General features: G+C 37.7%; 1 protein-coding gene across 5 annotated transcripts in view; it reads left to right on the forward strand.

Moving 5' to 3' along the window:
* The first annotated feature begins 648 nt into the window (after positions 1-648).
* Positions 649-17,514, forward strand: part of SREK1 (splicing regulatory glutamic acid and lysine rich protein 1) — a 35,338-nt gene continuing 18,472 nt past the window's right edge. The window contains exons 1-3 of one of the 5 annotated variants that reach the window (XM_068667824.1): positions 10,074-10,207; positions 11,802-11,948; positions 12,879-17,445. Coding sequence is in view for 1 of the 5 variants with exons in the window: in XM_068667821.1 (XP_068523922.1) it covers positions 749-909; positions 10,074-10,207 (295 nt within the window). In the remaining 4 variants the exon portion in view is untranslated. Of the gene's footprint in view, positions 910-10,070; positions 10,208-11,801; positions 17,446-17,514 lie in introns of those variants that run through there. The other 4 variants (XM_068667821.1, XM_068667823.1, XM_068667822.1 and 1 more) reach the window with 4 other exon arrangements.

Raw genomic sequence — 17,514 nt, forward strand, 5'->3', positions numbered from 1 at the left:
GTATCACAAATCTGCAGTCTTTTTTTTTCGGCAGAGATGGCTTCCTGAGTGCTTCAGCCCATTCTCGGCTTAGGTTTGGGGTATGGAAGGCCCGAGGAAGTTAAAATATTCCCGTCTGGAGCCTTAGCTTTGTAGTGCCAAGAGCCGCAATTATCACCTGGGAAGGACTGCAGTTAGATCTGGGCACTGCGCACCCAGACCCATTTTTCTCCAGGCAGTTTAATGTTTAAAGGGGAATTAACACGTAATTACAAGCAAAATCGATGTCGCTGGGACCGATTCCCGGTCGAGCTGCTAACAAAACCATCACCACCCGGTCCCGTCACAACCCCTCCTGCCTGAGGGCTGCGGGACCGCGCGTTTTCACGGGTCTCTCTGTCCCCCACGGCAATTTCACCGCCTCTCCCTGAAAATCCCCAGCAGCAGCCGACCTCTCGGCCACCGCCAGCGCACTTGTGCGGGAATTATTCCCCATTTTCCCCTCATTTTCCGTCCCCCGCCGGGGCGGCGCTGCCGTTACTGGCTAACGGCCGGCCCCGGCCGCCATTGCCCGGGGGCTGCGGGCGGCCCCGCCCCCGGGGAGCCGTGGAGCTGTGGAGCCCCAGCTCGAGCCCGCCCGCCCGCCGCCACGCTCCGCCCGCTGCTGTGCGCGTTGGGCAGGCCCGCCCCCGGCCCCGGCCCCGGCCCCGGCGTGTGGCGGAGCGGAGCAGCGCGGAGCGGAGCGGCTCGGAGGGGAGCGGGCAGCGCCATGATGAACAGCGGCGGCATCGGGGTGCCGCTCGGCTTCCCCCTGGGCCCCACGTCCGTCATCCAGGTCACCAACCTCTCCTCGGCGGTAACCAGCGAGCAGATGCGGACGCTCTTCGGCTTCCTGGGAGATATCGAGGAGCTGCGCCTCTACCCCCCGGAGTAAGCGCCGGGGGCCCGGGGGGCTCTGTGTGTGTGTGTCTGTGTGTGTGTGTGTTGGGGGGGGGGGGAGGCCCCCCGCGCCATCTTGAGTGCGGGCACCGGCGAGTGCCGCAGCGGGCGCGGGGTCACGTGGCGCCGGCCCTTTGTATGGCGGCGGAGGCGAGCTTTGCCCGCACTTAAGATGGCGGCCCCGGCCCCCCGGCGGGGCAGCGGCGGCGCTTCGTGGCCGCCTCCCGCCGCCCCGCGCCTCAGAGGACGGGGGGGGGGGGCCCGGCCCCAGCGCCCCTCTTTTCGCCCCCCGTGGTTGAAAATCCCCGGTCCTGTGCCCGCCTCGCTCGCCAGGCCCGGCTGGCGGCGCCTTGTTGTCTGAGGGGCGGCAGCTGCCTTGTTCTCCAGAGGCCCTCCCTCCGCAGGGCGCCCGCGGCCGGTGAAAGTTAGCGGCGGGCACGGAACCTGCCTCAGGATCGCGGCTGCCCGCCTTTTGGCAGCTCCCTCCGATATCTCGGTGCTATTGTGCTGACCCCAGCGTTTCACACAAGCAGAGCAGGGGAGGAAAAGCAATAATCCTACTAACACATCTGATAATTTCTATTAGCGCGTCTGCGGTACCAGTGTGTGAATGACGGACGTGTCCTTTTGAACAATATATCCTTTCTTTTCCCCTCACAAAAACAAAACAGAGGTAACAGAAAGGGCTGGGGGGGGGGGGAGTCATTTCGCATCCAGATATTTTGATCTTTATACTAAGAGGTTCAGAGAGATAAAAGGTATTTTAAAACTTAATAACAAAAAAAAAAAGGTGTTTGCCCATTTTTATCTGTTACTAGATACTTGCCTAGGTTTGAAAGAGGACCATTCAGAAATATTACATATGACTTCTCATTACATATTACAAGAAATTACATATTACAAGAAACATTACATATGACTTTTTCATTCAGAAATATTACATATGACTTTTCATTACATATGAAGTATTACATATTACATTTATATAGAATACATGTAATCACATCCATTCCTGCAAAGATGAGCTTTAAACAATTCTAAACACTCTAGTTTTCTGGTGATTTTCATAGAATTTGTAGCTTCTTAGTTTGGGCTTTTTCTACAGTTGCTTCTTAATACGCTTCCTCTTGACTAACTATATATTTTTTGTTATATCTGTTGCTTTTATTTTTTACCAACAGATATAGTAGATCTTAAGGCAAATACATATTGTTGTTTGCAATTAATCTTTGTGTCTGTGTATAACATTTTGCTTGTGTACATACATATATACATGTACATGAGCAACATTTTATATATGATTTTTATATACATATATATATACACACGTGAAATATACATATATAAATGAAATATTAAAATGACAGTACTGCAGTAGGGTTTGACTTGAAAAGATCAGGGTTATGATGCTTTAAACACCAGTTCTAAATAATTAACTCTATTTTCCCAAGATAGGTTATAGGCCTGTTAATTACTTACTTTACTGTAGATTTTGTTTACAGCTTTTAAGCATAACTTTTAGAAATATGCATTTCTTTGTCAAATACTTCAGAACATTTGACCTGACTTTAATATCACACTACTGGAAAACAAATAATGGTTTCTGTTTCTTCATGTGAAATGGAAAAGATGTGCTGCTTATTGACTATCTAAAAATACCTTTTAATAACATTATGATAAATTAGAAAAGTGTTTCATTATCAAATGTACGGAAAGCAAAGGATTCTCAGGCAAAAACATGCCGTAATTTTAACAAACTGCAGAAATATATTATGTTTTGTTACTGCTTTTTCCTTTATGGCCTGGATTTTTAAAAATCAAATTTTTCTATTCATTAAGGGAGGTTTGCCTTTTACATTATAGTTAACATCAGACAAAAATTCATGCCATAGCCATCATAACTTTGGGTTTCTTACAGAAATATTCTAAATTTTTGATGCATTTTGGAGCATGAGTTTTATGACCTTAATGAAACAGTGGGAAGCTAACTTATCAATCAGGTTTTCATCTGAAAAATATGGATTAGTAAGTTGAATTTAGTGATCTACAGGTCTCATGGATTTTGGCTACTCAATGACAAATATTAATATGCAATTTTTTTATTTATTTTACAGTGAGGAGTAAAAATATAGCTTTCAGTAATTCCAGAATATTTAGATTATGTAAATAGCATAAATAGAGACTAAACAGCAGTAAAAGCTTTGATTATAAATAGTTAAACAAAAGCTCTCACTGAGATTGGGACTTCATTTACCAGCCCTTGCACGGAAACAGGTAGTTATAAAACAGTTCTTGTTTAAAGATAATAATATACGATAGTAAAAGAGTAATATTTTTCTATAGACAAAGCATCAGTGAAAGAAAGTTACATGTTACATTGCATGGAATTGTAACCTGTTTTTTTTTCTAGTTCTGTATTGCAGATATTCAGTGTACATACAAAACATTTTTTCTTGTCTATCGAGCATGAGTTTGCAGAACCGAGATGAACATTTCTCTTCACACTGAACGTTTCTGTAACCATCCATGATTTGGGTTGGAAGATCACCCCATTCCAACCCCTGCTGTGGGCAGGGACACCTCCCCACCAGACCAGGTTGCTCAAAGCCCCATCCAGCCTGGCCTCAAGCACTTACAGGGATGGGGCATCCTCAGCTTCTCTGGGCAGCCTGTGCCTCACCACCCTCTGGGTGAAGAATTTCTTCCTTATATCTGATCTAACTTTCCCCTCTTGTAGTTTAAAGCCATTCCGCCTTGCCCTATTGCTGTACTCCGTAACCAGCTTTCCTGCAGGCCCCCTTTAGGTACAGGAAGGCCGCTGTAAGGTCTCTCCTTAGCCTTCTCTTCTTCAGGCTGAACAACCCCAACTCCCTCAGCCTGTTTTTCACAGGAGAAGTGCCCAGCCCTCTGGTCGTTCTTGTGGCCCTCCTCTGGACCCACGACAACAGCTCCATGTCCTCTCCACCTCTCAGGCCTGTCCAGGTCCTTCTGGGTGGCATCCCTTCCCTCCAGTGTGCTGATCACACCACACAGCTTGGTGTCAGTGGCATCCCTTCCCTCCAGTGTGCTGATCACACCACACAGCTTGGTGTCATCGGCAAACTTGCCGAGGATGCACTCGATCCCACTGTCCATTTCACTCACAAAGATGTTAAACAGCACCCATCTCAATACTGACCCTTGAGGTTGCCACTGATCTCAACTTGGACATCGAGTCACTGACTGCAACTCTTTCAGTGCCACCATCCACTTTCAGATTTCTTAGAAGATCTTGAGCCATCTCCTGGTTAAGAAAAAAAAGGCATTTGAGTTAAGAGATTCAGTGTAATTTTTTTAATCGCATAGCCTTTGCTGGGTGTATTTACTTATAATGGTTATGAACTACATATGATTGTAACAGTTAAGAAAATATAAAAGGGAATGTATTTGCTTTATAAAGTGTCCACACGTATGTCATATACGTGCCATACACATGCACACACTTCATGAAGCATATACCCTTTTTTCTAATCATGTCTTTTTGAGTTAAAATATAAGTTATTCTTCACCTCTTCGATGTCAGTCATGTTTCTCAGCTTTATATTTTTCCCTTTATCTGCTGAAATCTAATACAGAAAATCTGATTTTATAAAATATTCACATTTTTCATTAACAAAGCTGCTTTTTATAACAAAAATATGGTAGTTTCATTCTGGTATTTTTATATAAATTTGATCAAGGACATGTAGCATATTGGAGCATGGCTCTTGACAATTAATTTTTTTAGATATTTTCCCCTTCTTTGAAGTGCAGCATTACATGTTACTTTTTTTTTTTTCCCTGATCCTCTGGTATTTTGCTGTCAGAGTAATTCAAAAAGTGTAGAAGTGGTGAATTTGACTAGGTGATCACTTTCACTCTACAGGAAATTCCTTATGTAGCCCTGTTCCAGTGTAATTCACTGCGCACCACCCTACTGCTGAGTTGAATGAAAAAGGAGAAGGTGCATAACTTAGTAGGGAGCAAGGATGGTATATCTGGTACCTGTGCATTTTGCATTTCAATGATCGTAGAGCAAAGAGTAAGGCTTTGCTATGTTTTTTTTTTTGACCTGTTATTATTAGAAGTATTCCTTTTTACTATTTCTCTACATTTTTCCTGTCACTTAAAATTAGCGTCCCTTGCTTTTCTAGGGTGCAACAGAGAATTTATTTAAGAAACTGAGCGGAAGTCTCCATTGCTGAATACAGTCATTTACAGATTACAATAAATAGCATCTTAGCATTAGAGTAGTTGACTCAACGTTTTTGTAACTATACAGCTTGTGGAGGGGAAGAAGGAGAAACCACTTTATTTTTTAAAGCACTGAATAAAATTGAAGTCCTTCAAGATGACTCTTCAGTATTCGCAGTGAGCTTCCTGATCCAGTGGCTTTTTCCAATCAGTGTCTTAAGACTGTTTTTTTAAAATAATGGGTTCTGTTGGGGTCTGTTATTTTGTATCCCAAATAGATGGAGAGGACTTTCCCTAGGATTGTAGAGTTAAATCATACTAGGCTCTTTGGTACTTTGTCACTTTGTGTTTCATTTGTCACTTTGTGTTTCGTTTTCATTGATAAAAGCCCTCAAGTTCTCCAGTCACTCCTGATCAGACATCCCTTTAAGAAGGAAGGGTTTCATATTTGTCATGTATCTGAAAGGCTGGTACTCAGTGGGGAAGTTTCTATCCTGTATTTCAGAGGGTTTCACGCTTTATTCAAGTAGCAGTAGGTGCTACTTGATTATCACTCTTATTTTCTGAAAAGGCATATGTGAGCTATGAGTAGTCTACCTTCGCATTCAGTATTGAGGGCACTTGAGACTCCTGGCACTGAACAAGGTGTTTCCATATGGTCATCACCCTAATTTTAGCTACTGGTCAATGAAGCTTCCTTGGCACTAAAAGCAATACTTCTTTTTTACTGAAAAGCCATTAACATGAGTCATCTTTCAGTGGGTTGTTACTGGTAGTCCTTATTCATGTTTACCTATTTTATTACAAGTAAGTTTCAAATTTTACATGATCACAGAACTGCATGCTGTTCTGGTCTCTGGAAGGCTTTCCACTGAAACTTCAGTCTAAAACAAATGGTGGATCTTGAATAACATCAGTAAACGATTATAAGCTACACGGAAGTGGGAAAAGACGTATTTTTTTAATCCACTTATTTCACTCTTCATTTGTTTTTATCAGATCTTAGACTAGCAGAGTTTGTCTGCTTTACTTGTTTAATGTTCTTAGTCACTGGTGCCAAGAAACGTTGACTTAATGAGATTTTTAACAATTTCCTTGTAAGACTTGTCTCTTAAAGACTGGTGCAGGTAGCTTTCAGTGCCTAAAACGCCCTTTTATTCCACTTCATTCCCAAGCCTTTTGGTAATCTCTTTGTCCCTCCTCTTTCTCATAAACAAAGCTATAGCCTTGAGAAGAAGGACATTCAGAGACTCCTTGAGATTTTTATTTATTTTTTTAACCAGCTTTTTATAAAAAATGCACAGAAGTGAAAAGAAGGCATGATTATAAAATCCTTTCTGGAAACACACCTTTTTTTCCTTTTAATCTACTGGCATGGATATTATTTTCTCTTCTGCTTGTATCTTGAGGAAAATAGGATGGGTGAATTGCAGGTTAATGATTTTTACCAAATGAGATCCAGGTTTCTTTCTGAAGCTAAAGACTTCATCTTTGTAAGGAAAAGTTGCAGTGTATTTGAAAATGGTGTGGAAAATTAGAAGGTACAGAAGACAGAAAGAGTGGAAAATGGTGTAATGACAGCCCATGTAAGAGAATTACTTCAGGTATTAAGAGTTGTTGGTTACTGCCTCAGGACATCTGTGGATTTGCCACCTCTGTGTAGAAGGAGAATGTCATCAGTAGAAGTCCTCCATCAGCTTTGGTGGTACTTTGTCACGGAAGTCTGAGGAGAGGCTACTGAGGTTTTGAATTAACCTGTGCATGGTTCTGATTTGGCTACAGATCTGAATTCCCACGTTGAGAACAGAGAACTGCTATCACTGTTCTAACAACTACACAGCAATTTACCATTTGCAAAACTTCTGATACTGAGTTTTCTCAAGCAGGAACACACAGAGGCCGTGGAGGACATAGGAGGGAGGCATCCTGCAAGTGTGTGTGTGTGAAAAGTCCCTAGGAAACCACACTCGTGTTAAGTGATGCCAATGTTTAAATATACTGGAGAGTGAGAGGGAATGCTGTGTTCCCTACTTTGTAGAGTATTGCCTGAAACTTTGTCTGTTTGGTGGTGGTTTTTGTTCTTTTTGTATGGTTTTTAGTCATCCTAAAGTTATTTATGTTTAAATTTACAAAATGTGCTGTTCAGTGAAGTATTAATTTGGTATCTTTCTTTTGGCTGTTTAGATAGACTTCATTGAGAACAGGAAGCATGGCTTATCTTTCATAGCTCTAAACAAGACAGTTTCAGTTTGCAGTACAGGTACAGTTGAAATCTGATGCTGTTTTGCAGGGTGTGACAGTTTTTTGTTTTTTTTGCCTTGGCTCTTTACTCTAGTATACAGACTGCTCCTACAGCTTTGGATTGTATTTCAGCATCCTAGGAGATCAGTTATGTCTGAGGTTCTTAGTTCCAGTCATGCTTTTATGTTACACTCATCACGCAGTTGAAGTCTGTTTCAGAAGCCTTCAAAATTCCATTTGTAGTGCTAAGCCTTCAAATGTGGCTGTAAGATGATTTTCAAGCAGTTAAGTATTGAAAGTCTGTATTGATAAACAACTGGATTTTCGCAGCCTGAGTTGTTTGAGATCAGGAGGACAGACGCAACTGTCTGCATGAGGCATTGAAAGCCCTGCTATAATATTGCTTGCTTCTGGGTGACCTGGAGTGTCTATTTCTTAGACTTCACCGTGTCCTGCAGTGTAGATAAGACCTTTGAGATGAAACATGCAGAGCTTTATTTGGATATGATCTGTGCACAATTACTCAGAACATCTTATTTCAATACGTTACTTATTTATGTAATTTTCTCCACCACCACCACCCTGAGAAAATCTGGAACCTTAGATAGATGTTCTGAAGCCTTTTATTTGATTTTTTTTTTACTGTAGTTTTCTGAAAGGGTCATTCATATATAATGGTTTTGTTTGCTTGTTAATCTGTTGGGAAATGGATGTTGCTGTCTCACTAGAAAGGAAAATTTTATTGGCAGAAATGTTTGAATGTCGTTCAGATCTTTAGTTCATTTTTGAGTTTTCTTGCATTTTCAGAGCAATTGTCCTATATATAGTAACCCTAAATAAAAGGTGTAGGACATGCTTTTTACGGCATTGCTTTGTAAGGCTGTAAAGAATGCTATGCCTCTTCCTCAGTTCTGCCTCCAAAAATATTGGCAGAACAAAAGGAATTAAAACAGAATAAGACTTTTCCCAGCTCTGTTCTTAAGAAGTCTACTGGGGAGGTTTAGGAGGTCCACTTCTCATAAAAGAAGAGGATTCAGTTACTCTGTAAAATTAGAAACTTACAGAGTTTTAGGTCTCCATTGTTTCTCTGGACATAGATACTGCGTTGATACATTTTGTGCAGAGGTGGTCTCCTTACAAGAGAATTTTTCCTTTACCCTCAGAAAAGAGTTTCTACCAAGACTTAATTTTAGAGCCTTTTTAAAGCAGTGTTCTGATGTTAGTATTTTAACATACTTTCCAAATAGCTTTTGAGACTGAAATCCAGAAAATACAGGGGAAAAGATATTATAAAAAAAAAAAAAATTTACAATTTAGCTGGCTCCGTAGACATTTAAATTTTTAAGGATTATATGCAGGGGCGGGAATTGCCTTGTTCACAGAATTACATTCCTCAGTTAGCAATGATATTAAAAAAAAAAAAAAAGATGAAAAAGACAAGATAAGTTTTGAACAGTGTGAACCACAGAATCTTCACTGGAGACTTCAGCCATTTGAGCTGGAACAGTAGAATGTGTATTAAATATATAAATAAAACAAACCAAACAACAAACAAAACCAACCACACCCCTAAATAAAACCCCAGAGCCACACAGAAAAGATCACACCCCTCACCCCAAGAAAAACACACAAAGAAACCAAACTACAACAAACATCTTCACAGTGAGTAATGTCTACCTGAGAAAGTCAAAGCTCCCTGACAGCTCTGATGTTGGAAAATGTTCTGCATCAAGACCTTACAGGTGGTTCAGAGGTCTTTCTATAGATTTATTTCCTTCCTAAATATGAAAACTTAAAACTGTGAAAACATTCCCCACCACAGACAAAATGAATGGGGTAAAGAAATGTAGTCATCTTGCAGCGTTCTTCTAAATTGTAAAATCCTGACTTTCATACGTATTTTATTTCTCTTCCACTACCTAAAAAATACGTTTTGAAAAACAAATGTTTTTGGTTTTGATCATGATTACAATCCTTACAAATGGTGCTTTCTGACATGTCTGTTGATACATTGTTTAATGGATAAACACATTACCCAACATGTGTACTTGTACTTTTCTTTGTTATTCTGACTTAATATAGTGAGTGAATTCCTCCTACCTCCTCTAGTATTATCCTGTTCTGTATTATGCCAAACTAAGGTGAGGGATAAAAAGGATTTTTGTTACATTAGTGAACCCAGACCAAATATTTGAAAGAATTCCCAAGATTTTTTTTTATTAATAAGAATTAACAAAATTTCCTTGGTGAAGATATAAGGAAGTTTATTAGTTATTATGGGCTAATATTTGAAGGACAAACTGCAAAATAACCGGGCTTACTGTTTTGATTTCCTAAAAAAGGACTATACAGAGGAAAGAAAAGATGTATTGTTAATCATTTACTAGATGTTTGATTTGTGGTAGTTACCATAGTAAATTTGTTCTAGTTTCAGAAAGTTGTATAGCAAGATTCGTAAAGAAAATGAGACTTGTGTATTTGAGGTTTTAGCTTGTGTAAGTTTTTATTAAAAAGGTGATATGCTTTTTTTTAGTGACATAGGACAGAAATTAGTAAATTTCTATAGTTTTGTCTTTTGGGTAACTTTTCCAGGAAGTCTGGTTTTTCTTTTTTCTTTTTATTATTAAATAATGGTTAAAAATGCATGCATACCTTTATTCAGTATAACTGATTGTTTTTTTTTTTTCCTTTTTATCTTGCAGCAACGCACCTCTTGCTTTTTCTTCCAAAGTATGTTATATTAAGTTCCGTGAAGCATCAAGTGTTGGTGTGGCCCAGCATCTAACTAACACGGTTTTTATTGACAGAGCTTTGATAGTTGTGCCCTGTGCAGAAGGTTGGTATTTTAAACATTTCTCTGTAATGTTGGTCTTTGTCCTGTCTGCTAATTGTTTTAAGCTTTTCATGTAAGGAGATGGTGCTCTGTTGTTATTTTATTTTATTGCTTTATGAAAAAAAAAAGACTTGAAACAACATTTAGAATAGAATTAAGAAACCTAGCCATAGAGATTTAATTTAAATTCATCACTAGAAAAAATAATTCAATTTAAATTAGGTTAATTCAGTTTTTCCATTGTTAGATGCTTTGGGGAGAAAATAAGGTAAATTTTTCCCCTTCAATATGATCTTTGACTTTGCAAGCTTATTTGTACACAAAGCTCTCACTGAAGTCAATGGAGCACTGAAAATCTTAGGTAATTGCCTTGCACAGTTAACACTGCAGTTTGGATCGTAATGTGTGACTTCTCTTGGCGGGGGGATTTTTTTTTTCTTTTGATGATGCTCGTTACTTTTTTTTTTTTGTATTGAATCTCCATCTGTCTTGTCAACATGCAATGTATGCATTCAGCCATTATAGATTTATCTAATTTAAAATATTTTGTATGTATGGTGATAACTACCATTTGAATATAAACTATAGTTTACCTCCTAGTGCAATAACAAGGTTTCAGTTTTCCCTTCTTACTGTTGAAAGTATTACTTTGTTTGCATTAAAAATGCTTTCTTACATACTGGTGCTCCTCTTTGATTTTAGATATCTCTTGAAAAATGCATTTAACTGCACAGAATGCTTTCAGAGTAAAGTGTTTTTATAACTTAGTAAAGACAAGATGTTTCCATTAAGTAGCTCTGAGCCCATAATTTATGGATGTGTTGAATACAAAGGAATTCTTACTTTTAATATTCTAAATCTGAATACAGTTTTATGAAACATGGCCCTACTGTTACTGAATTGTACATAGGCAGATAACAGGATTTAGGCAGAGCCCCATTGACTTCACTGGGATCGTTGTGGAATTGAGTACCTGCCCATTTGAATCTGGAGTTTTTGCCTCCCTGGAGTGGAAACATTCCAGCTGGTGGATTGAAGCTAACTTCACTTTGAGCATGGTAGCTGTTTTGCCTTGAAAAACAGTATATTGAATGATGGAGTGAGTCCAGAAACACCTGCTGTTAACGTGACTTACTGCAAGAGTCACGTTTTGGTTTAAAAAACGCTGCTGACTTCTTGGAGTTTGTTAGCAATGATCCCAGAGTACCATTTTTTTTGGCTTGCTTGCCACATTGTGATCTGCATAGTATGAGGTTAGTACTGTTGTAATAATGGTCTGGGATATTCTAGCAAACTCTGGCAAGTCTCCAAAATTTCATGGACTCTAAAACTACTTCAACTGAAGGTTATATTGACCTACAATATACTGCCTGTTCTCATAGCCTTGTTATATTTTTGTCTTTGTGAAGCCTAGATTTTTAGTAACTCTTAAAACAAAAGAGCTTTTTTTTTTTTTAATTTATTCTTTGAACTTATTCTTAAACCATGAAGAGGATATTGTTGTATCAACTTGAAGATTTGTGTAGGCAAAATATATCCGATGAGAGCCCTGACAACTGAAAAACTGCCCCTAAATAATTGACTATAAATTATGCAGGATCTTAGCTTTATGTTTCATCCAAACGACCTTAACACTGGTTCAGTACTGCCAGAGAGGGAAGATTGCCGCCTAATGAATGAACAACACTTCCTGGTGTTTTTCTTATGATGAGATCACTGCCTGACGTGGTATGGCAACAGGCAGGTAAAGCTACATTTTCCTGTGTCTCTTTGACAGTAGACAGTGAGTGGAAGGAGAATAAAATTGAAGTTCTGAGAAACCTTGTCCCCACCCAATTTGCAGCTGACTTATTAGACATATCTAAGAAAATGCATTACAGATAAATTGTCACTGTTCTAGGTCATTCTGAACCACCCAGTTTCATGCATAATTAGCTGAACAAGTGATTGGGTTGTGAGGACATTTTTTTTTTAATGTCAGAATACTGTTTCCATGTAATTTTCTAACAGAATCACACATTTTAGTTTGTAAAGATGTGAATTCATATAAGTTTAACTTCCTAAAGAGTATATTGCGTGGAATAAGCATGGCTTTGGAGATCACAGTACAACGTTTTTGAATCACCTGTGTATCATATAACGCATTGTTAATGGAGTCAGTTGAGTGTATCACAAACTTTAAAAGTAGCAATGGCTATACTTTACTGGAAGATTAACTTATATTGGTGGCCAGTGGTGCCAGTAATGAAATGTTTCATGCGTCGAATTGAACATAGAGGAGAGGTAAAAATGCAACTTTGAAAACTTGGTTTTAAAAACCATGATAAAATCTGAAATTTAGAGTGCATTTAAACAGTGGTAAATCAAGGAAATATGAGGTGGGGATCACTATACAATGAAAACAATGTTAATTTTGTGTCATTTAATAAACAATTTAACTGAAAATGTAATTGTGAATGAAGTAACATTATCAAGCTGTTAAAATGTCATTTTCTTCTGTGTGTATGGGTAGGTTTTTCTTTAAATGTTATGCTTTGAAAACACAAAGGTTGAAAGATAACAAAGATGCCACCCTAATCATTCTAAATTTTATGTCCACATTATCTGGTAGATGGATTTTGACTATTAATTTGGTTTTGTATGTTTTCTCTGTGTGATATTTGTGCATTATTAGATGACTAGACTGGCCAAGGCAGACCTGTTACACTTGCCTGAGTTAGGCATTGTTTGCCATGCCACTAAACCTGCCGTCAAGTGAAACCTTCATGGGGGAAATGAGATCGAAGTCTGGCCTGCTGAAGATGGACGCCCTGTCTCTGTTTTTATTTTATTTTGCTTTCTTTCCTTTGTTTTTTTTCTTTTTCTTTATTATTTTTTTAATTTATTTTTATTTTATTTTGTCCCTTTTTGTTTTGTTTTGTTAAATCTCTTTCCCTTGTACTTGTGAACTGGTACTTCAGTTCTGTAAAAACGGTGTTTTGTAAAGGGTTCGCAGTGCTTCATTTTGAAGTTGACCTGAAGCTGCTTATGAATGGTGGATGGTATACACAGAGTATGACTAACTGATTTTTATGCTGTGAATTACGGATAAATTTGGTTTTGAATACATGTAAGCATCTAAATTCAACAGATGAGCATATTGTGTCAGAAGGCTGGAATAGTGAAACATAGTTTTAAGATACATTCTTTCATATGTTATATTTTATGTGTTCACCTTGGAAAAGAACACTTAAAACTTCCTGGAGACATTAACTTTGCAAAATACAGTCATGATCTTTCTCTGCTATTTGCCCCACTTCTCAGCAGAGTAGTTTTCATTTTAGGTTGCATGGTCTGTTTAAAAGAAGGCTTTCTATTTATGTCTAGTATAAAGAGTTTAATATATAATTATTTCTGAAATTGCAATTTCATGGATATTGAATGTCATGAAATACTTGCTTCTGATGAAATCTTGCTCCAGTGAGGTCAGTGGCAGTAAAATTTCATCCTTTTGTTTTTACAATTTTTAGAAAGACTGTATACCACTCATAAGTACAAATGCAGCCCGAGGTTTAGATTGGAGTGTGTTATATGAGGCACATTGTCTTTAACATTGTTATTTGTGTGAAGACTGAATCAGTTCTGTATGCGTGTGTGTATGTATGTGTATGTATTGCACTTTTACATGCTCCAGTGGTGGTTATGTGAAGAAGTTTAAAAAAAAAAAAAAGTCATCTTGGTTATCTCAAGCCCTGGTAGTTGATGCTGGAGTGACTGAGAAGTTTATAATCTCTAGATATGTTCTTCTTTCTTGTGGAATGGAACCCATGCAGCAGAAATGATGGGCCAGGTGGTATGTTTCATCCTCAGGCATTTCTCTTCCCAGCTAAGTGCATTGAGATCAGCTGGTTTCACTTTGGTAATGCAGTAGGCTGTGAGTTGCAGCTGGGAAGAGCTTTGCCTCATAATCTTTGTTTCATTTATCTGAGGCAGTTGAGGTTGTTGCCAGTAGTTCTAATCTGTTTAATCACTGCTGTTAAATCCAATAACAATCATGGATTGGATCACACAGAAATTACTTTACTTCAAAGAGTGCATTTGCCACTGACTTAAAATAGCAGGAAAATAACAATACCTCTAATTACGTTTAAAGTAGATGTGAAAATATTTTAAAACAAACTCACTTATTGCTGAAGCAGTTTTGAGGGGAGGATTAAGAATGTAGTTTAAGTATGAAAAACAGGAAGTTAATTTCTTCTGAGCATTTGGAAGGAGATATAAATACTGTGATTACTACCTGCTTAACACAAATACTTATGTTCATCATTTAACAAAGTGGATTCTGATATGGACTCAGTTGGCTAGGACTCTTAAGCACTTTGATACGAAAAAAACAATCATATATTTAGGACAACAGTACATCTGCTAAGGAGCGTAAGGTATTTTTAGTCAGTGCAGAACTAATCTACATGTGCTTCCAGATTCCATCACAAAGCAAAGAATAATTAAGTAAATGATCACAGAATCTGTAGTTTGCTCAACAATCAAAAGCTTCTAAGAAATATTATTAATATGTGGTATACGTGACATTTATTTTGTCTGTTTCCCTTATTAGAAAATTAATATCTTTACCTCGTTTCCATTAAGCCCAAGTTTAAAAAACAAATCTGTTATTCTTAAATAATTATTAAAGTATCCTAATTTACTGTATCATAGCTCACATGTTTTGTTGTATATCTGTGTGGGCTTATATTATTTGATAAACCTAGGGAGATAAAGCTCTAAAAACTTAGTCTGTTTTTAATTCTCGAGTTTAGTTGGTCTCACATACTCATTTGTTCAGGAAAGTAAATGTGAAAGGTTTTCCTTCTGCTGTCCCAGTCTATTTTCTATGGAATTATTTAAAAAATTGACCTGATCTTAAAAACTGGAGGGTGAACCTGTGAAAATAGAGTGTCTCTGAAAATACAGGCAAATTTTCAGGGTTCTGTTTTTAGAGTTAGACCCTTCTATAATAAAATGAACAAGCAGATCTTTCTTTGTGGCATGGAACTGGCCGACTGGATTTTCTATTGAAACAAAACATGACACTATTTAGAGCCCTAAGTAGTCTGGACTTAATGCTGCTAATTTGCAATTAATATATGCATATTCTGCATTCTTTTAACTGCTATAATAGTTGACTTAACCGAAAAGCGCTCAGCTGATTCCTTAAGCAAGATTTGAGCAAATGAATAATTCCTATTATTTCAGTAAGGTGCCCAATATGCTTAAAGTTTAGGCTTGTATTTAAGTAACTTTCTGAACTTAACTCACTGTATGTTTAATTGTGTGCCTAACTCGGTTCCTGTCTATATTGAATTGGCTGTATGTAAGTGCATACTTAAATTAGGCATATGCTTATATACCTTACAGACCAAGGATCAAAAGTAGCATGCAGACACACAATTTTAGGAGCCTTTTCTGTTACTAAGTTTACTTGAGCCATGTGTGTTGATCACGTGGAAACCTGCATGAGTATCCAGTTAATTGTAAGAAGCTGTCTGTTCAGGATTAGGTCTGATAGTTAATGGTCTGGTTCATTAGTCATCTGAAAACACTTAAGTATTTTGATTTTTCAGAAAAACTAGTATATAATTGTATGCCTAATTTGCATGCACAGTTGCTGGAACTGTATATTGAAAAGACTGTTTAGTTAGCTACCTCGTAGGCAGGATATGCACCAAAGTACATGATTCTTGTGAGCAGTCAGGCAGATCAGGTACAGCAGATCAGGTACACCTCTCCTTGCATGCCTGACTTCAAAACGACTGCTGAACATTGTGGTGATTACTCAGATTCGTGCATGTTTTCTAAAAAGCCTTGGAAGACATGACTGCAGAGTTAATTCTTGAGTGCTAATAATTTTCCTATTTTTTTCCTATAGATAGCAAAATCAAGTGGTTTGTTACATGTTAAAGAGCAAGGTGCCTCAAAACTTAAAATAAATGTAAATAAGAGGCATGAGAAAAAGATGGGTACTGTTACTTTATCTTTTCTATTCCACACGTGCTGCATATAAATTATTTTTCATTTAGATTTGTTTTCTCCTTTGGTCACATCCAGTTGTATCCCAGTCCATGTTGCAGATCTGTATTACTGTTTTGCAGTACCTTTTTTGTCTTTTTTTTAAATAGTATAATTCTTGCGGCGTGTATTGGAACTCATGTAGCTAAAACTGCACAGTGTTTTAAAAACTTACCTAATATTTTTCTTTTTGATAAGAATATTTTCATTATCAAATCTTGTAGTTAGAGGTTTATAGCTAAAAAATACACAGTTTTAATTAAAGTACAGTTTTTGTAGCTATCTTGGCTATTAAAAAAGTTTGAATAAAAACATTTGGTTTATTAAACCGCATATGGTAGTACCAAAAGGCTCAGTGGCTTAGCATATATATGGTTATGCCAGCAATTTTGAATAAATCTTGGATGTGTAGTATAATTAGAACTGCATTCTGTAGTTTTTCTTTTGATTGTTTAGTGTCTGTACCAGTTAAAATCCCTTTGCATTTCAAATTTAATAGGCACATTTAATTGTTCAACTATTGCATCTTTTAATTTTTGAAGATTTTTGGGGTTGATTTAGCAGTCTAATTGTATCTAACTTTAAATGAAACCTATGTTTGGTATCTAACCTTTGATTAGATATATTTAAATGGTTATAATGACAGGGAGAAGATAATCTGGTTGAAATAATATAAAATGCGTATTTTAGGAATATATGGCTTTCTCAGCTGATTTTTTTTATGATTTTCTTCAATCTCAGTAAATTTATGGCTAATCTATCAAAGTTTCAGATAAACTGAGATGACCTAGAATATAAGACAGTACAAATCTAAATTTTTCTGCACTCCCATTTCCTTCCCCCAGCTTTACTTGTAGTGTGTATTGTGTCGAGTCACAGTAGTTTTTATTTTATTTATTTTTACATCAAGAGTAGGTAGCTTCAGAGAGAAAAAAAGCACAGATTTCAGTTAGCACATACATGTTTTTTCTTTTTTTTTTTTCTTTTACTGATTTGGTTATTTGCCATTTCTGGGGATTAAACTTTAAAAAATGTTCTTCTTTTCTGTATCTGATGTTCTGTGTGCTATTAGTGATGCAGCCAACACGAACGGTTGTCATGTGTAAAACAACTTTCGATCACCGCGAAAACACCGCCCTGGGAAAGCGTCCATGCTTGATATCGTTTGGTTCATGAACATTAAGTTTCCAGTACAGGTGACCCATAGCTCAAAGTGTTAAATAATTGTGTACATATTCAGTTTTTAAAATAATAATCCATTAATG

This window comes from Anas acuta, chromosome Z (genome assembly GCF_963932015.1).
Source record: "Anas acuta chromosome Z, bAnaAcu1.1, whole genome shotgun sequence".
Lineage (NCBI taxonomy): Eukaryota > Metazoa > Chordata > Aves > Anseriformes > Anatidae > Anas > Anas acuta.